At 43.2% G+C, this 20,649-nt stretch overlaps 1 protein-coding gene across 2 annotated transcripts in view; it reads right to left on the bottom strand.

Annotated features, from left to right (window-relative positions):
• The window catches only part of COL19A1 (collagen type XIX alpha 1 chain), a 2,464,374-nt gene that overhangs the window by 154,279 nt on the left and 2,289,446 nt on the right, over window positions 1-20,649 (bottom strand). For both annotated transcript variants that reach the window (XM_078648013.1, XM_078648014.1), the window contains 2 exons: window positions 4,924-4,959; window positions 4,727-4,771 (listed from right to left, as the gene is read on the bottom strand). In XM_078648013.1, the coding sequence (XP_078504139.1) occupies window positions 4,727-4,771; window positions 4,924-4,959 (81 nt within the window). The remainder of the gene's footprint in view (window positions 1-4,726; window positions 4,772-4,923; window positions 4,960-20,649) is intronic.

The raw sequence follows: 20,649 nt of genomic DNA, 5'->3' as shown, positions 1-20,649 counted from the left end.
AAGGCAAAGTCCAGTACTCCTTCAGCAAAGTCGGAGAGCAGTAGGCCAACAAAAAGAAAAGCAGGCCTTCCAGTTCAGCAGTCCAGTTGAGTCTTTTTAGCATCAGAGCAGTTCTTCTGACAGAGCTTCAGTTACAAGCCCAGCAGTGTCTGATTTTAGGGGGGTCAGAGACCTAGTACTTATACCCAAATGTATCTTCGATGTGGGGGGTGACTTTAAAGCAGTCTTTTGAAGTTCACAAGGATCCCTTTCAACCCAGTCCTATCTGCCAGACTATCTGGGGGGGAGGCAATTGGTCCTTTGTGTGGGGACAGGACACAGCCTATTCAAAACAAGTGTTAGCCCCTCCCTTTAATCCTGCCCAGGCAAGGCCATCAGAATGCAGATGTATGTAGATGTAGACCAATCCTTCCTGTATTGTGGCTGCCTAGAGGGAATGCACAAAGTGTAGCTGCCACCCATCCCAAATGTATATTGGAGACATGTGTCTTGCAGTTCTGAGTGTGTTTATGCAAGAGAGTGTATGTGTGAATGCGTGTGTATGTGTGAATGTGTGGGTATGTATGAGTGAAGGTCAAGGGTCATGAGAAATCACTTCCACTACCACTCACAAATTCATGAATTGACGTCCATGACCTTAGGAGTGTCATATGTAATAAAAGGGGAGTTGAAGGCTTGGCAAGTAGTTTTCAATGCCAAGTCGAAGTGGCAGTAAACTGCACACACAAGCACTGGAGTGGCAGGCCTGAGACAGGTTTGAAAGGCCACGTTTGCGGGTGGCACAATCAGTGCTTTAGCCCACTGGTAGCATTTTAAGTACAGGACATGGGTGTATGGTATACCACTTTAAAAGGTGATTACCAGTACAACAAATATGGCAATCAAGTATACACCATGTTCAGGGGAGAAGCACAGGTACTTTAGCACTGGTTAGCAATGGTAAAGTGCTCAAAGTCCTAAGTCCAACAAAAAGATTCAGCAAAATCAAGAGGAAAAAGGCAAAAAGTCTGGGGGGACACCACCTTAAGGATGCCAGGTGTAACAGACATATAGCCTAGTAACCGGACGTGTGCTGCAAAAGCAAATGCTAAAAAGTAACAGGGAAACATCTCCTTTAAGGTTACATTTTCGATTTAACCATTGTGCAGCAGTGGCACTTTCTGCATACATCACTTGAGACACATCGTGGGCCAAAGATGGAAATCTAGCCACAAAAAAAATTGTTTTACAATATTAAGGCAACAAATGGAGTCCGTGGCTGTCCAGCATACCCTAACAGCAACAGAAGTTAAAATACCTGATCTCGAGAGAAAATATAAGAAAACCTTCACCAAAAATTGATGATGATGAGAAACAAACATTAATAATGATGATACTAGTGTTATTATTATTATCAGCAGTAGAAGTAGCTTTAATAATAATTATAAATATTAAAGCAGCAACAGTAATATAAATGATAATATATTGTCAAAAACACATTGATTTTTAGGTGATGTTTATTAACCACACTATGGCAACCATGTATTTTTCATGACTGAGTTTGCTCCACTGGGACAGGAACAGACTAATTTGCATATAGCCAAGTTCTGAGCTGGGATGGTGCAGTGAGCTAAAAAACGGTGATGGATCAAGCCCTGATCTTTGGACTGGGTAAGAGTGGTCTGCTTAATTCAGGCACTCTGTTCATCACCACCCCCTTTTCTGAATGAGTTTGCTCCAAGCCAGGATTTCAGGGTCCCTGGTTTTTCACTTGAATATTGAGTTTTAAATACCAAACTACGAAAATATTGTGAGGAGAATATCAACTGCCAACATATCATGAGGTTAAGTAGGTATGTGATTATAGGTTCACTATATTTAATTTCACACGTATGTACCTTGACAATTTATATATATCTTCAAGTTGTCTAGATTTGGAGTTACGAATTGTAAATCTACACTTACCTATGTGTACTTACCTTCATAATATTTTGGTAGTCGATATTCTGAACACATTATTTGTATAGTTCCATATTTTTATACTCAAAATCTTGACATACAACTAGGTCCCATTACAAATCCAAGCATTTACGCTCTTTATATCCAAGTTAGCTCGCGCACACACTTGAGGGATGGGCAATATTTTTTATCACATTAACTTTTTTATCAAAATCACATCAGCAAGGGCATCAACAGCGATATGTGCATGTCCTTACCATTGTGTCAAGTATCCAGTGGCACACACCCAGCATGGGCGATTTTTGCAAGTCAGTTCAAGAATCTTTAGACGGTGGTCACTGTTTCCTTGCAGCACTCATGATGCTGTTTTCTTCTTATTTATCACTTGCCTTTCATTGCCAGTTTGACGGTCAGTCAAGTCTATTCGGTCTTTAAGCCTGCATCTGCCTCTGGGCACCTGTCCCCTTCCAAGTATCATGGTGAGGCGTCTGCCATCATTCCAGGGCCACATGCCCATTCAGGTAGAAACTGGCGAGTAACTTCCTCTTATTTATTCTAGCCAATCCCATTCCAGTCCCAAATTAGAACCACTGCATTCTTATAGCCGTTCACAGAGTGCAAACTCTTCTTTAAAGTGGGTATAGTCACATTTAATTCCTTGGGGGTAAGGCTTCTTATCTTTGGTTATATTGACCAAATTTCAATGAATGAAATCAAGGTATTTGCAAAGCTAGAACCAGGTATAATAACCTAATCTGAGATGTAGCCAATTTGTCTTCTCCTTGAAACAAAAACTAAGCATTGGCATTTAAAGCCTTATCTACTTAAAATACTTCTATGGGACACGTTTTAAATCATACATGTAGAAATTCTCCTTCAACACACTATGCAATGCCACTTTGACGTCAACATCATAGGTATACAGCTAATAAGTGCACATGCGATTAACGATATATGCGACAACATGAGTAAGAATATTAAAAAACGAGGCATGTGTGCATATTTACTTCACAATTTGTGTCAATTTAAATAAATGTTATTTATAGACTTGCAATCGCGTTAGGGAAAACCATTCTTCACACATTAGCGCTAGGCACTGTATACCTATATTGTCATGTGCGCACATAGACTTTTCAGGTTAAAAAGAAACAACAAAAAAGCTTTATACATTATATAGCATGTAGAACGTCATTAAAAGAAACTTGCACCACTCCAGTATGTGCGGTAAATTGTTAATTATCGTACCTGATAACTTCCGATTCCCAGTGTACCACATTTTAACAGCTGTCATAACTATGGCATCTGGGGCATTTTGAACATGATCAGAGCTCTCAATGTTTTCCTCCTCCCTGGAGTATATCCTGTTATTGACTCCTGAGGATACACTACCATCTATATGTAAGAATAATAGAAGCGGCTCTGGAAATCAACCATCCACACAGCTCTGCTTTCACGGCCGGTCAGCTTGTGTTACCTTTCATGTGCTTCTAATCACTACAATCTACAATTCAGTGGGACAGCTGCGGCGTGTAACGTTTGTTTGATTGCATCAGATGCCTGACGTTGACTGATGCTTTCAAGGTGCTTGTCTTGTTTTTAGAGTAATCGGTTGTCTTGTGAAATACCCCAGACGGTCTACCTAATTACTGAGGGACATATATCAAGACTGGCGATAATGGGCTTGATAAAATGCTCTATGGAATTCAAATTGAAGCCCATGTTAGATGTGAAGGTCATTCCATAGAGCATATTATCAAGCCCATTATTGCCGTTTTAGCAGCAGTTTTCTGCCGCTAAAACGGCGATAATTTTATCGAGTGTCTTGATAATATGCCCCTAAATCAGGAGAAGATTAGTTGATAATATAGCAAATATACTAATTAGATTGAGTATTTATTTCATTTGAAATTATGTGCCGATCATGTTCCATTTCACAGCACAATCCAATATATACAGGAAGAGGAAAGTAAGATTTAGCAGGTGGGAGGTCCAGGTTCAGCTGGATTAGTGCACAGTTGCTTCCTTCACAGGTTAGGTGGAAGTGGGGTAGTAGGAAGAGGTGAAATGTGTTTTCAGTCCTAATCTCTACAGCCAGCTGGTGGCTAATGCGGTCGAGATAATATTGGCAGACGTGTCATTTGGTGACAGTCTCCATTACTGCCCTTATCTGAATCAGGTCCCTGGAGAAAATTAGGTAATGAGTAATGGTTATCAATGTATAACCATCCTTTCAAGTTGATGCTACGCTGCAAACTGTTGATATAATCACAAATGTCACCTCTTTCCAAAATGTTTGTTTTTAAGGGTTTCAGAAAGCCATACTAGGTTTCTGCCTAGAAAGAACTCATTTAGTTGAGAAAAAAGCAGACGAGGAGGGGGTTTGGAGAAGCTAGCACTTTCCAAAATAGATAAAAGCTTTCTAAATAGACCAGGTTCCATTGAGTAAAACTCAATTTAAGAAGAAACATTGAGATGAGAAATGAGTAGCCGGCATCAACTATAAGTTTTGATTCAGAAATATATTTTTGCGTGCTGGCATGAATTAGCCTTTCATACTTGAAGACCATTTGCAAAGGCAAAAGTCACCCGTTGCAATTCCCATCATTTGTTTTGAGCAGTTCGCAAAAATGCATAACAATGCACTCTATAGCATGCCTACGCTGTCAAGGATGTAGTGCAGAATTTATCCTTCACTATTCCTGAATTACGTTCTAAACACTTCCTGCACAGTCGCACATGAGTTACTAAAAAACAAAAAAAAAAGGTGAAAATAAATGGCACTACGTACACGCTCTCCTTTGGGGCCTCTGTCTCCTGGTTTACCTGGAATACCCTGAAAGGAAAACAGAGGATAGCTGAACGCATTATATATCTGCTCAGATTGAAGGGTGCATTAATAAAACATCGCGAGGATGAGATAAAGAGACCTCTACATCGCTTACTGTCTTCTGTGGGAAATCACCCATGCAAAAATAAATGTCTTACCTGCGCACCCGGCAGTCCATCTTTTCCGTGTATTCCCTATCAGAGACAGAAAGGAAGGTTTAATGTCAGCATGGCTGCAAGAAATCAAGCAGCAATCATTGCAGTACAGTACTGAAAGGGCGATGGAGGCGACAGCCCTGAGGAAAAAGGTACAGTACACCAAGACGGACCATGAGGCGACTGCCCAAAACGTGAAAAGATGAATCAAACCAAATTTCGTAGTAATAAACACACCATGACAGCAATAAACGACATAAATAAACAAAATGTGTGACTGTCCCCTGTGTGAACGGCAAGAAATAGAAGACTGAAGGTCCGTGGACTTTAAAATTTACCTACAACGTTTTCAAAAGTTTACAAACTTTTCTTTTTGCAAAAATTGACAAATCATGCCTACAGTTTGATACATTTTTGTGGAAGTATATTTCCATTAGTATTTCACAGCTGTAAACGTATTTTGCAGGGGAGAGTTGCAAATCCTATACCTTTACAGGATTTTATTGCAATTATTGGTCAAACTGATTTTGCATACATGATTTTGTTTTACGCTAACGCTAACACCAAACTGCACTTTAATATAAAGACTTTAAGATCCAAACTAAAGTGGGCCATTTTGAAGGAACGCTGTCATTCTGTTATTTGTATAAAGTTACTAAAGTTTCCTTATGGGCAGATGCAGTGGGTAACCAAGCTGGTCTGGTGTATCAGGCACACTGCCCTAGGAACAAGTCAAATGCATACAAAACACTGCCACTACTATTTTATTTTATAACCTTAGAGCCCAATGTAGCGGGATAGACCAGCCATTGAGAGGGCCTTTAACAAGGGAGCGGGCCTTTAATGGCTGGTAGAGGCTGTTACGGAGAGCTCTAATTCTATTAGAACAGTCTACCTCTAGAGGGCAGAATGTTCTAATTTGTAAAAACGATGTCCGGAGCAGAGTGGGGTTAAATCCCCTCAGGCTTCGAGAGGCCTTTGGTCACAGCTACAGCTGTGAAATGAAAAAAGCATTTGAATGTTTCTCTCCGGACTTCTACCAGCCATTAGAAAGCTGGAGTCCTACATTCATTTCAATGGAGTGCTCAACATTCCAATGTTCTAATAATGTTTATTTCTCTGAAGGTAGAAATATCTGTTGCTGTTGTAGTAATGTTGATGAGAGGCTGGCGGTGAGGTTGATATGTCCTCCTTTATTTTTTTGTCAAGATATTTTTCCAAATATTTGGCTCGTGAATCACATGGTTCTTAGGAGTGAGTGACTTTGGAGGAAGATGCATTCTGAGTTCTGCATTTCAGTAACTATCTCGTGAAGCTCCTTTGATGTCCGGGTGGCTTCTGAAATGTAGCTGGAACAGTGGAGCCGTTTAGCCTTTAATGAGAGCTGAATGATGTACTAGGTTGCCATTAAGGTTATAAATATTTTCTCAGAGTCTTTCCAACTTTTTTTGTTTTTAGAGGTTTTATTCAGCTGGCTTCCTGGTGGCAAACGGTATTAAAGGCAGTCTAGAATGGAAAAATGCTAGCAAGGATAGAGATGGAAAGATCAAGATTTGTCCAGGGTCTTGCAGTTATTTTGGATTTTATGAAGGAATCATTTGTTACTGGCAGCAAGATAGAAAGGTTGAGTTAAATTACATGATGACAGGTCCAGATGAGGGCTTGTTTGTTCCTGCCAGTGATGCGAACACTCCATCCAGTGTATGCTCAGTTTTTTAAGTAGGACAGAGTTCTGTTGAACTTGTTTAAGCATATCTAGGTAAAAGAGCAGATATTTTGCTTAAAACTGTTTCTGGTTTGTCAAACCAAGTTTTGAGGTCTCCTGGTATTCAAAGGTGGAGATGGTTTAATGTGACCTCGAAGACAAAGTTTTAGGAATGGGTCATTGAATGTAGGATTGAATGGGGGAGGTCAGGAAATAAGGAATAAGAATGTGAAAGCTGATGATGAGACACATCGTGAAAGTAGATATATGCATTCTGGGGCAGTGTAATCTTGTCTGAATAAGGGAGGTAGAGAGGTTTGTAGACAATGTGTTTACCCTCTGGTTTTTATAGTTAGATAGTTTCTGATAAATATTTAGTAACCCGCTGTAAAGGCTTCACTGGTGCAACATCATCACTTACGTTTCAGTGATGAAGAACAGGTCAAGGATTGAGGTTGATATTAGACCTTCACTCAGTAGTTATTCTTTGAGCCTGCTAGGAAGGTACAGAGGTTGCTCATATATCAGTGTGGTCTCAAGTCTGTGCTGTTATAGCTCAGCTTGCAGGACCACTTACTTGTCTGTAATGTGTCAGTTCACTGATGGTTTCGAATGCATAAATTTGAAAGGTCTTAATATATCTGGAATAGCAGGACCTCAACTTTTAGGAACAGTTCAGTTGTGGTTTACCCAGAGTTTCACTCGTATTTCAAAATTAGTGTAAACTCCGGTGAGCAAGTTCCAGAAACACTTTTGATGTTGGATAATGAAAACTCGGGTCAAGGCCAAAAGAACCTCATTTCCAGTAATGGAGGACGTACAAAAAAAGCAGTTTGAAAATGCATGCATGCATACTGAATCAATTGTGCATTGTGGACGTGAGCTGCAGTGAGTTCAATCTCCTGACAAAACCAGAACGCATGCCCTTACAAGAAGAATGGGCCTCGCTAACCCCACGCCAAGGGTAGGCAAGAGATGGGATCTCGGCAATTACTTGATAACTCAAAATTATTGTAGACTAAAATCATATCAGTGAGCACTGACAGCACATGGATTACCTAGGCAGAATTCAATTTTTTTCCGGTGCACCGTGTCCATTTTGTCTCGCTCTAAAGCTGTGTTAGGATAGCACATACCTTGCCAGTGCTAATTGGTGCCAGCATACTTTACACACCCACTGCTTATGAAAAAATATTTATTGGTACATAAGTGCACATTTTTACTGTGTTGCACTCCGGCATTCAAGTAATGATTTGCGTGTTAAAACCAGACTTTTAAGGCATTGATTTACTAACATTTGGCACTGGATTTGCTGAATAAAAGCGACCCAAACCATCACAATTTTTTTTTTACTTTTATTTCCTTTTTGCGCCAAATATTACCTAAAAGTGATGCACAGTAGCGCAAAGAGCTGCTTTGCGTCAGTTAGCATCAAGGGGGTGTTGCATGGGCGTTCCGAAGCAATCACTTATCCTGTTTGAGACAAAACCCTATCTACCAAAAATAGGAGACAGGATTTTGCATAAAAAAAGAATGCCTTTTGAAACCAGGTGTTAAAAGTAGAAATGTGTTAATTTCCCCTTTCTTGTCCAACTTTGCATCTGTGGTGCACTGTACAGCACACACACAAAGCGGAATTTTTTTTAGAAGTTGTCTAGGAACCCTTCCAGTACAAAACCTACACTAGACTCACACACACCCTTGCACTATGGCGCAAAGGTGTGCATGTGGTGCACGGCAGGAAAATTCTGCGCCGGTGTTAGGGAAAAGGGGGGAGAGTGCTGTATCTCTGTTGATATGGTGCTTTCCCGCTCCCTCCCTGTCATGCAAAGCAGGGCACCATTTTTGACTGCTGCACTGCATTGGGTTCCACTTTAGTAAATCTGCTTCTTAGTACGAGTTACTCAGTAAAATGCCACCTCGTTGGCAACAACATTATTTTTGATTTATATTTCATCTGCAATTATCGTGGCATTAGTAAGCACTGGATATTAAGCACCTTTGCAAATACCGTGCAAAAATGTGGTAAATCACTACTATCACGTTACCCTTTATACCAGAAAAAACAAAACACCACACTGTGCACTTTTTCATGCCAGCCCTTTTATCATTTATATTGCCTGAAGCGCTAATATTTGCACGATGACCAGGAAAAGCCGTGCAGTAGATGTGGTGAGACTTTCTTTTCATCTCAACACACCTGTCTTTAATTGAGAGAAAAATGTATCCAGAAGACTCGAAATGTACCCTGCTCAAAAAGGAAACTTGTGTTGAGGAAATGTCAGTGCGCCCTGACAGCCCAGCGTGTGTTTGTAGAAAGAGACAGGCAGGCTGCAGGCGAGGCGGGAACAAAGCACACAGCACGCAGGCCATAATGCAAGAGTGAATCGATTTCATTCTGTCAGATGCAGAGTGTCCTGCTTCCTTCCTTCTCTGTCCTGCTTGACCTTCCAACGTGTTGAACAAGCTGGGAAGTAAAAGTCTGGACGTATATTCAGCGGCCTCACCGATGATGACCAGTCATGTCGTAGGAGATCAATAAAAACATGTCAGGCGGCAGCACGCTTTATGCAGCATGACATTGGGTGACATCACGTCTTTTGTCTAACGTTAATTCATTAGCTTGAATTTGTATAGGGCAGTGATGTGCAAGGTTTTACAGAACTTTTTCAAAGGAAATCCACACGTTTCTCTGAATTTATCCATACATGCACGTGGTTTGCGGGCTACATTCAGAGCTTGGCAGTCAGTCATAAATAATAAAAGCGTTTCCAAATACAGCTGCAAAGGAAGGAAATACTGCAAAGAGGGGGACACAATAGGCATCATTTAGGAACCTTTTGTCCAATTTAAGGAATGAAATGACTGTATTTATTTTCGCGGATTCCCATTCCTAAATGCAAAAAAAATATAAATGTGCAGATTTTTGCAAACATCAATTCCCCTTACTTGGATCAGGACACGTTGAATTGTAAGGCATTAGGGTACGTGCGGGTCGTCATTGAAGGTGGTAGGTTGACCTTGCAAGCTCAGTTGAACATTCCAAAAGGTTTAACTTTGTGGATTTTCACAAATGTTTTACATGACGTTTCCCACAGAGAAGCACAGAGAAGTCTAATCCTGCAGAAGGTAGCAGTAAGCGTATTTCCAAAGTGACGAAAAACATGTTTTACAAAAAAGTATGAAACCTATTGTGGACCGGTTTCAAACCCAGTTCGAGCTGGGAGGGTAAGAGTTAGGTGCTTACTCCTAGATATCGGGAAATGTCATGGATTTCCAAAAGTATCCCTGTGGAATTCGGTGTATTCCCAAGAATGAGTAAATTGTGGGGCAAACATGGACTTCATTCGAATGTTCATAACTTGTTGATATTTTTTCACGAAGGGGCTCCATATTCTAGGGGGAAACAGGGGGTGGCAAATTAAATTCGAACCTTTTCTTGAAATATATACATATTCATAACACCCCGGCATAATTTAACTCTTCACAAAAAGGATATTATTATAGTTCCATTCACACAGCACAAGATCCGACATTGATATTCAGTGGCAGTCTTGCGTCTGATTCAGCTAGTAAAGAAGTGCTCTCTGTAGTGTAAATCAGAATGATGATATCTTCGGTGAACGTGTCACCTTCAATGAGCTGTGGGTGAATATTCTTGGTGTTTGATGTGCACCGTCAATGAGCTGTGGGTGAATGTTCTTGGTTTTTGATGCGTACCGTCAATGAGCTGTGGGTGAATATTCTTGGTGTTTGATGTGCACCATCAACGAGCTGTGGGTGAATGTTCCTGGTGTTTGATGCGCACCGTCAATGAGCTGTGGCTGAATGTTCTCGGTGCTTGATGCGCACCGTCAATGAGCTGTGGGTGAATGTTCTTGGTGTTTGATGCGCACCGTCAATGAGCTGTGGGTGAATGTTTTTGGTGTTTGATGAGCACCGTTAATGAGCTGTGGGTGAATGTTCTTGGTGTCTGATGCGCACCGTCAATGAGCTGTGGGTGAATGTTCTTGGTGCTTGATGCGCACCGTCAATGAGCGGTGGGTGAATGTTCTTGGTGTTTGATGCGCACCGTCAATGAGCTTTGGGTGAATGTTCTTGGTGCTTGATGCGCACCGTCAATGAGCTGTGGGTGAATATTCTTGGTGTTTGATAAGCACCGTCAAAGTGCTGTGGGTGAATGTTCTTGGTGTTTGATGTACACCGTCAATGAGCTGTGGGTGAATATTCTTGGTGTTTGATAAGCCCCGTCAAAGTGCTGTGGGTGAATGTTCTTGGTGTTTGATGTACACCGTCAATGAGCTTTGGGTGAATGTTCTTGGTGTTTGATGTGTGAGACTAGAGGGTGGTACCAAATTAGCAACACAACTTCTAGCATAGTATGTATATTCTTTACCTAGCAGTTCAGGTGTGTAAGTGGAGAAAACAAGTTTGGGAAAGATGTGCTTACTCTGGGGGAAGGGAGAAGGTGACAGAATCAGTTCATGGGGAAATAGGTTGGGTTCTTGAGGAGAGTGTGTGAAAGGTAGTGCCCTGCCTTTTTTAGTTTCTTATTGTGAAATTTATACTTACCCAGAAAACGTTGATATTGGCCTCGAAAGAGATCTGTAAAGCGCTCACAATTAACTTCTGTCCTGACCCTCCCACAGCATAGCTAGACAGGTACTGAGGCAACAGGACACTCACAATGATTCCTTATCCTGATTTTCGTCAAGCACTGGGATCTCTGCAGAGTCTGCACTATGTACTTCTGTTCTGACTGGGGTAAAGCACTGGTATCCAAATTTAGAAATATCCTATGGCCTCTCAAAAAGTAGCTCTACATATGCCTGTAGCTTGCATCTGAGTAATGAGGCATCCACAAAGTTCTTAACACAACTCTCAAATTTGCTTCTGGAAGAGGTGTGCCAGAATTGGGATGTCTCCAAAGCTCCAAAAACGCACTTCTGAACTTACTTACATAATGCACTGGACTCCTTCTAGCAAAACATTGACCGAGTCCTCAAAATATATCTCTGTGCTCCTCCATACTGTTTATAGGTTCCTCAGAACAGAAACATCCATACAATACTAGAACTGGGCCTTCAGATGACTAAAGCAAATAATTGTGCCTAGTGTTTAATTTATACCAGTGTTTGCAAGTAATGGAGACCTAAACTCCTTTTTGGGGACCAGGCCTTATTTTTCTTCAACAAAGTTTGACACAGAGCAAGAGTGAGAAAGCAGAAATGAGGAAAAAAAAGAGGATGAGAAAGATCAGATTACAGTGATAAAAAAGGAGAGATGAAAAATAATTGCAATACGATGATAAGGAGACACTTTGCCACTTATTCTGAGGTTGCTGGCACCCAGGTGCTTTTTTATAGCAGTAGATAAATAATATAACAATGAGATACATTATTTATCGGGTGTAATGAACAGCACCTGCTACTAGTGTTAGAAATGGGGGTCTCTAGTTGGCAGTGGCTTGCACCCTGTCCAAGGAGGATCCCTTCCTTCTCGTCAAGGTAAGGGAGTCACACACCCAAATAACACCCCTGCTCACCCCCTTGGTAGATTGACATGAGCAGTCAGGCTTATCTCAGAGGTAATGTGTAAAGCATTTGCACATGACACACACAGTAGCACAGTGAAAACACTACAACTGGACACCACAACATTTTAGAATAATAACGTGTCTTTATCTAAATCAAACAAGACCAAAATGACAAAAATCCAACATACACAACTCAAAAAGCGACTTTTAAATGGTTTCAAGAAATGATGTCCATAGAAATCTATTGAAGGAGTGATTTTACACAAAGTACCTCAAATGCATCGAACTTCACAAGGCAAAGCAGCCGCAGAGGAGGGAAGGGTCGGAAAACACAGTGATACGTTGGTTCCTGAGTCCACAGGGAGGCGATGCGTCAGTTCTGCTGCATGCAGCAGAATTGTTGTATTGAATGCGGACTGTAGGGAGAATTGAAGAGTCCAAATCCAAGACAGTTCTGGTCTGTGGGTGATGTATCTGATAAACTTGGCACTCAGGTGATAACAGTGGAAATCCAGCCATGCTGGAGGTAGATGCAGCGGTGGCAAGCAGATGCTGCGTCGATTTCTTCAGCCATTGTCACACAATGCATCAGTTCTTTCAGACGCCCAGCAGGGCCTGCATCGGAGTCAGTGCGGGGGTCTCGCACTTCAAAGACATGGTGCACTGGACTCGGGTTGCGATGGTTTCTTCGGCCACTGAGAGGTGCTGTATCGATTTCTTTGGCTGCACCACAGTGTTGAAAACAAATTTACCCCGGATGGCTGTGCTGTGTTGGAAAAACAGGCACTGGATAGGCGATGAGTTGATTTTGATGGTTTCAAGCAGGTCTTTGCAGCAGGAACAACCTCCTAGGACCCAGAACTGGATTTGGCCACACAAGGCAGGTCAGAAAGCTCAGCAGTGGAGTTCAGGGATGCTGCAGATGAAGTCTTTGCTGCCCCTGAGACTTCTTAACAGGAGGCAAGCATACACAAGCCCTTGGAGAAACTTCACAAGCAGGAATCACGGCAAAAGTCCAGTCCTTTTCCTTTTCAAAGCAGAAGCAGCAACTGCAAGCAAAGCCAGAAAAGCAGCATACACCAAATGGGCAGTACTCCTCTCACAGCACTTCAGCTCTTCTCATTCGCAGAGGTTCCTCTTGATGTAGAAGTGTTCTAAAAGTCAAGGGTTTTAAGTCCAATACTTAGACACTGGTTGGCCTTTGAAGTAGTCATTCTTCACAGGATTATGTTTGTAGTGCACAAGTTCTTGCCCTGCCTGGACTTGTGTCCATACCCACTCCAGGGGGGTGGAGACAGCATTGTGAGAGGCCAGGCACAGTTACATTTCGGTGCAGTTTACAGCTTCTCTCACAACTCTAGTTTTGGGAGGCCCTCAGTCTGGCGATGGCCCATCAGGATTTGCAGGTGACACCTCAACTCCCCTTGTGTAACTATCTAGAGTGAATACACAAACATGCGCCTATCAGTCTAAACCAGATGTTGATTCCACAGGCATGCAGAGGCACAGGACAGTTAAACAAGGAAATGCCCACTTCCTAAAAGTGCTATTATAAAGTACAATTTAAAAACCACCTTTACTAAAAGATATGTTTTTGAATTCTTAGCTCAGAGAGCCCAAACTCCAAATCTCTAGGTGTTCCCAATAGAAAGTTACACTTGCAAAATGTTAGAAGGCAGTTCCAATAATAGCCTATGGGAGAGACAGGCCTGGCAATAGTGAAAAACAAAATTGGCAGTATTTCACTATCAGGACATGTAAAACACACCAGTGCATGGCCTATCTTTCACATACACTGCACCCTGCACATGGGGGTACCTTGGGCATACCTTAGGGGTGCCTTACATTTAGTAAAAGGGAAAGTTACGGCCTGGCAAGTGGGTGGACTTCCCAGTTCAACACACCAGTTTACTACAGCCCTCAAAGACACTGCAATGGCAGGCCTGAGACACGTTTACAGGGTGACTTGTGGGCGGCACAACCAGTGTTTCAGGCCCACTAGCAGCATTTAATTTACAGGCCCTGGGCACACACATTACAATTTACTAGGGACTTACCAGTAAATCAAATATGCCAATTGTGTATATCCAATCAGAATCACAATTTACACAGAGAACATATGAACTATAGCACTGATTAGCAGTAGTAAAGCGTCCAGAGCCCTAAAGCTCTGGACGCTTTACTAGTGGGGAGAGGAGAGAGGAGTTGGCCTAACGGCTAAGGCGCTCAACCTCGGACCTGGGGATCTGGGTTCGAGTCTGGGTAACGACGCCAAAACCTCCTGTGATTCTGGGCAAATCACTTAATCTCCCCATGCCTAAAAATGAAAGTGTGTGTCCTCATGTAAAAACGTAACTTGTACTATGTAAAGCGCTCTGATACCTGATTCGGTTCGGGTCTAGTTAGCGCTATATAAAACTCTACAAAAAAAAAAGCGAACACCCCTTCGGGGTGATTTGCAAAATCCTCTGTTTGGATTTTATTGTCTTCCAATGGGCCAGGTGATGTTGGATCTTGCCTCCCACTGGATACCCATACTGGTATAAGGGAAAATAAAGGGGGTTTTAAGGCTGTGGCTGTCAGGGGGAGTGGTGGACTAACGCAACCTTGGGATGGGGGCCCAGGTAATCTGTGTGAACCATGTCACGGTCAGGGCTGGGCACCTTGTTGGCCTTGAAGGCAGGGTGAGAAAGAATGTATCTAATAGCCATGGAAAGGGCGAAAGGCAGACTGGGGTTGGGGAGAAGCCATGAATAGTCCCATGAACCTAGCCATATCTCTGCCAATCTTATACACCCCAGTGCTTGGTTAGCCTTTCCACCAAAGAGGGGAAACAAATCAAAAGGCATGTCAGGAGCGAACCTTGAATATCCCCTGAGATGCCAGTGGTTCTCAGGCATGCGTGACATATCAGTGCAACAGACAATTAAATCACTATGCCCAGCGAGTGAGTCGTGTCTAGCCCACATCTGATGGTGAATTTTGCTGCATCTCACCCACCAGCAAATGCTTTAGAAAGTATGGCTCTGGCTTCTTCTGAGACCATGGGCAGCACTGCGCAACCAAATCCTGCACAGTGTGTGAATTTCGGCTCAAAAATATGCCTGGATGTGAAATTCTGCTCTGCTTGTAGAGTTTGCTGAGTTTTTCCCACTCCATGCTCTGTGTTCTGAAAAATGTTGCTCAGCATAGCAGAGTGGAGTTTTTTCCTCGCTCGCCCACGTTAAACGAGCAAGGGAAATCTTACTCCAGACCACCTCCCGATGAGATTTCTCAACAGGGGCGATCGCGGATGGCAGCAACTGCTCGCAGTGGGAAACCTTCCTTTCATATTGAGGAAGCTGCTGCTTGAGTAGAACATCTACTTGAGCGGTAGAAAGAAGCAGCGTCCTCTTTCGCTGCGCGTGGTGCCATTTGCACTAGTTTTCCTGAGTCAAACAGCCAGCACAAAAAATCAGGACAAACGGAGTGACCCAACGCACTCCTCGTAGCGCAGTGGAATTTTTTGGTCACTACGTGTAACTCCACGAATCAGCACAAGCCTACCCAAAAGGCATGCAATGTTCACCGGTTGCAGTGCTAGGTTGGCAGAGGAGAAAATCCTCTTTTCAAAGGTATCAAGCTTTTTGGATTCCCTCTCCACTGGAGTAGAAGGGAACATGCAGAGGTTGATTCTGGAAGCAGAGGCTTGAACGGACGAGCTCTCTGGGATGGGGTGCTGGATAAGGAAACTGGGGTCCCCAAGAGAAGGGTGATGGCAGGGGACAAATGTCCTGTGCACAGGAGTCCCTGTAAAGAGCTAGGGCCTGGCCCTAAGGAGTACATTTTAAAGGGCTTCATTGAATGGGAGTAAGGGCTCTGGAGGGGTGTCTGCCGGCTGAATCCCCTCTGTAAAGACATTCGTGTTTACTGCCAATGTGAGCAGCTGAAGGTACAGGACCTCAGCTGCCCTCCACACCACCACTGTAACTGAGGCACTCTCCTCCAAAACCACAGTAGGGGTTAGATCAGGCCAGTGTTGAGTAAGGTGTCCATATTACTGGTATCTGCAAGAACCTCACACCACTTGTCATCTGTATCAACCAAACTCTGACCCCTCCCAATAGTCACCTTCTCCAGACCTGTCCAAAGAAAAAGGCACTGTCTCAGATTCAGAAGGCATGGCACCAGTTGGTGCAGGAGTTGGACGATGCCCATCCGGCTCCATGTTAGAGCTGGGTATAACAATGGGGCCTGCAGGCATCAGCTGTGACAACACTGGTGCAGGTGCCAAAGGAGGTCACAGTCTCATGTGTGGTGCCACTCTGGAGCCAGCACTTGCTAAGCGATGCATAGATTACTAGCTCTCTCCGTCAGGTCTGATGACTTGGGCTGGTGCAGAGAAGTCGAAGAGAGCTTCCACTATTTACCCTTCTTCTTTTATTAGGACTTAACTGACAACTGGGATTGAGAAAAAGACCATCGGAAGCAGTTCCATAAGCAGTCCTGGGACCTTCTCCGTGATCAGAATCGAGAGCATCATCAAGTAGTCTGATGGCGGGAGGTTGAGGGACGGTTCCCTCAGTGCCTTGAGGTTCATGGTGTGACAATCCTCGCAGGTCTTATGGTCGTGGTCCCTCTCCAGACACCAGAAGCAAACCAGATGCAGTTCTATCACAGACATCTGGCTGTGACAGGCACTTCATGGTTTGAAGCCTGTGGGCTTCTTGGGAGACATTCTTAGCGCACCAGGAGATGCAATTCTAAAAACAGGCCTTGACAAAAGTTGAGAAAAGTCAGTCAGAAATTGACTGGGGTTAGCTCTCTCTGGAACAGCGCTGACTTGCACAGAAAGAAAAAAACTGATGTGAGCGCACTGGGTAGCACCTATATAGACACTACTCATTTCATATCTGGCATGGACGATGCCGACCCAGAGTCAAACGAGCCACCTACTGGTGTGCAGGGGCACTGTTTGAACCTTTCCAGATCCAGTCTGATGCCTGGGGAATATTCAAAGGGAAGGAATTTGTGGTTTAAAATCTCTAGCAGATTTTTGAAAAGGCACTGACTGCACACAGATCATAGAAATATGTACGAGATAAGACAGAATTACTGAAGCCAGAGGCACGTGTGGGCTTGGAGCAGCTGAGTCAGCAGTCTGCCATTCACAAGCAGATGGGGTGGAGTCTAGCAGGAAAGCCAGGTAGGCCTGCAGGCTAGGAAGTTTCCCGCCCCAGAGACATCCTCACTCGCTTCACTTCTGTTTACCATTGAGGTTAGTGTGATGCAGTCAGCCTGAAAGTATGAATGGATGGTAATCGCAAAGTCTTGTGACTTATGTCTCTTCTAATCTTTCTTCTGTTGATATGAACGCATGAACCAATTAAGTGAATACATCTGGGTTGACAGCGTCTCAGTACAGGCCATAAGTTTGGCTTCTGGCCTGTTTTTTTTCTTCACAAAATCTAGCAAGTCCAGGCTGGTGCAAGTTGTACTCAATGCTGTTAATTTCACAGGCACAAAATTAATTATGGACAATTTCATGTTCAGGATTTAATTAACACCAACACGGCCCTCATATTTAACATAGTGGTAATGGTGTAGTGCCAGCCAGGTGACAAAACACTTTACTGATGGAGTATTTTCTAATATACGTTGGTGACATTGAGGTCCCAACTTTGAATGCTTGTTAGGGCAGAACCAACCTTTCAACTTTCCAAAGTTGATTCACTCAGCACCACTCAAGTGAGTTATGGTACATCCTTTCTGTACCCATTTCCACAATGGCAAAACTGCAATAGCAGATGCAATGTTAAGAAATATATATAGTTATTTTGTCTGCTAATATTGGTAATTTGAACTTGTATAGAACACAAGGTGTCATTCCTATTGCATTGCAGAGCTTTTTGGGGCACTGGTGGAGGGTGGCATTGAGGGAATCCGAGGAGGTCAATAGGGGGAGGGGCTATGGGGAGATGAGGGGCACTTGTGGCGTGTGGCTTTGAGGGAATCCGAGGAGGAGGTCAATAGTGGGGGGCATTGGGAGATGAGGGACACTGTTGGAAGGTGGGAGTAGAGGTATTTACGGAGAAAGAGGTTATTGGCGCAGCGCCAAAAAAGACTTTCGCATCAGCGCTGAAGTGGGCCTTTCTGTTTTTGTTTATTTAATTAGCAGTCGGGTCATAAGGGCTACTGTGGAAAATACTTTAAAGTGCTTGCTAATTATATTTATTGCTATGTTCAATGTTTTAAGGTTGAAGGTGATTTTCCTAATGTTTTTACCGGGAAAAATTAAAGTGGAGCCCGATGGTGCCTGATATAGGGCTGGGACCGAAGGTCAAATGTGAGATAAGGTGCACTGGAGAGGAGTAGTGGATAATCAAGCCTGTAAGGGAGTGCGTTGCAGAGTCCGTGGTCAGGTGGAGGTAGTAATGAAGAGGGATTCTCCCTGAAGGCTCGCACAGAGGGAGCCCAAGAAGTGTCACTTGCCTGATACTCCCACCTCAGAAACCTCCTTTTCCCATCAAAGGAACTTTACATGGAAAAAACACTTTTTGAGAGTGATCACATTTAGAAAGAGATTTGGGAAAGAGTGCGTTTTACTGGGTCTTGTAAGACTAAGAAGACATAAAGGAGGGCACTGAAGCAGACCTGCCCAGACATATATGCGAAAAATCGAGCTCGCAGTGGCCCACTCAAATGCACCCTTGGCCTACCCAAATAAAAATTCCTGGAACCGGGCCTGCCGTCCATGTGTGCTGACTCCAAAAGCACGACAAGTATCACTATCTGCTGACGTTTACATTCTTTAAGGGGAGAAAGACGGCTCAAGTGAATCTTCAAAGAGAGTGGCGCTAAATTAGCAATGCCAGACTTGTCGCAAGGGCACGGCCGGCCTGCAGCTATTCAGCAGGGCGCTACTTTAAACGCCCTTCATTTAAAAGCGATGTGCCGACACGCGGCGCTTTTGATGAAACTGCATGGAATTTTAGCAACGACAAGATAAATCTTTGACGTCTCAACGATGCCACAGACTGACTCAAGTGCAGAGTAATCACTCCACAATACTCTTCCTGGGTGGGAGCGGGGATTATTAAATCCCCATGGCATTAGTCTAAATATTTAAATGGATTAGTACAGACTGGCTATATTCTATAAGAAACATCCACACAGGTATGCCCGGCTTCAAAATACGGAAAGGAGAGAGCTAATAATGTTTGTACAGTGGGCGTGCAAATACGAAGTTAAAAGCACACAAACGCACAATATATTGAAAATACAGGATTGTCTTACTAGTGGATTAAACAACCTCATAAAGCAAAACCCTTTGCAAACCAAACATACATAGTGATATTTATCAAGAATAAAAAAAATGTGAAATGACAAAACTGATAGTTTATTAAATTGGCCACTAGATGGGAGCATTGACTGCAGAAAACCCCACAAATGCAATTCTCCGCTTTGCAATAGTAGACTGTCCAAACAACAAGGGAAGAAAAGCAAGGGAGGAAATTGAAATTCACTGTATAGCTAGGCATCTGTTGATGCACTTCCATGATAAATGAGGCGAGAAAGTGTATGATCTTTCCAGCCCTCTAAAGTTAAATGTTGTTTGATTGCTTAGTAGACAGAAATTAGGCCCCACGCTTTTTTTTTTGTAAATTTGCTGCAGCAGCAGCCTCGGCAAACGAGCTGCCAGCTTGTCACGGAATCCTCCGTGGACAATGGGCGCACACAGCCTCAGTAAGAAGTGCAAGAAATTGCACGTCGCGCAGACCCTTTTATTAGAACTGGAATTTACAAGTAAAGGCTCTACAGTGTCCGAGGACCCGTAACGCCTTAATCAGTGCTCATGAGATTGGCTGAATGTAAATACAAGTAAATAATAAAAAACACACACAAGGAAACACCGGCGAATGGGCACGTTTTATTTTCATCCATGTTATTTTGTTTGTTTTACACCAACTCTTTGGTCCTCTAATTTTCAAAAATTTACAAAGGTTCGACTTGTTTGTTATATATACAGTTGCTTAATTCAAGGAGCAGCATGTCGTCACAGTGACTTTGCAAGCCAGTCCTGGACTCCTAACTCACACACACTTTGCATTCTTCCTGGTCCAGGGGCGGATTGGCACTGCGGGCACTCGGACATGGGCCGAAGGGCCGGTGTCTCAGTGTACTCTGTGGGCTGGTTTTTCCCCCTTTACCAGTCCACAGAGAGCACTGACAGGGAGAGGAAAGCAGTTTCGCCGGGTGTTCCGTCGTTTTAATCTCCCCATCGGGATGATCTCCCCCTTCCCATAAGCCCCTTAGGGGAGACCAAACCGATGGGGGAGAGCATCTAGTTAGCTTATAGCTGTATATGTAAGCTGCCCTCTGAGTAATGGGAGACCAAACCATGGGGGAGATCATCTAGTTAGAATTCAGGCCAGTTCAGTGATTTTTATGTATTTATTTATTTTATTTATTTGTGCAATTTTATATAGCGCGAACTTTACCCGAAGGT

This window comes from Lissotriton helveticus, chromosome 6 (genome assembly GCF_964261635.1).
Source record: "Lissotriton helveticus chromosome 6, aLisHel1.1, whole genome shotgun sequence".
Classification (NCBI taxonomy): domain Eukaryota; kingdom Metazoa; phylum Chordata; class Amphibia; order Caudata; family Salamandridae; genus Lissotriton; species Lissotriton helveticus.
Note: the sequence above shows the minus strand (reverse complement) of the source record. Positions and strands in the feature narration are given on the sequence as shown.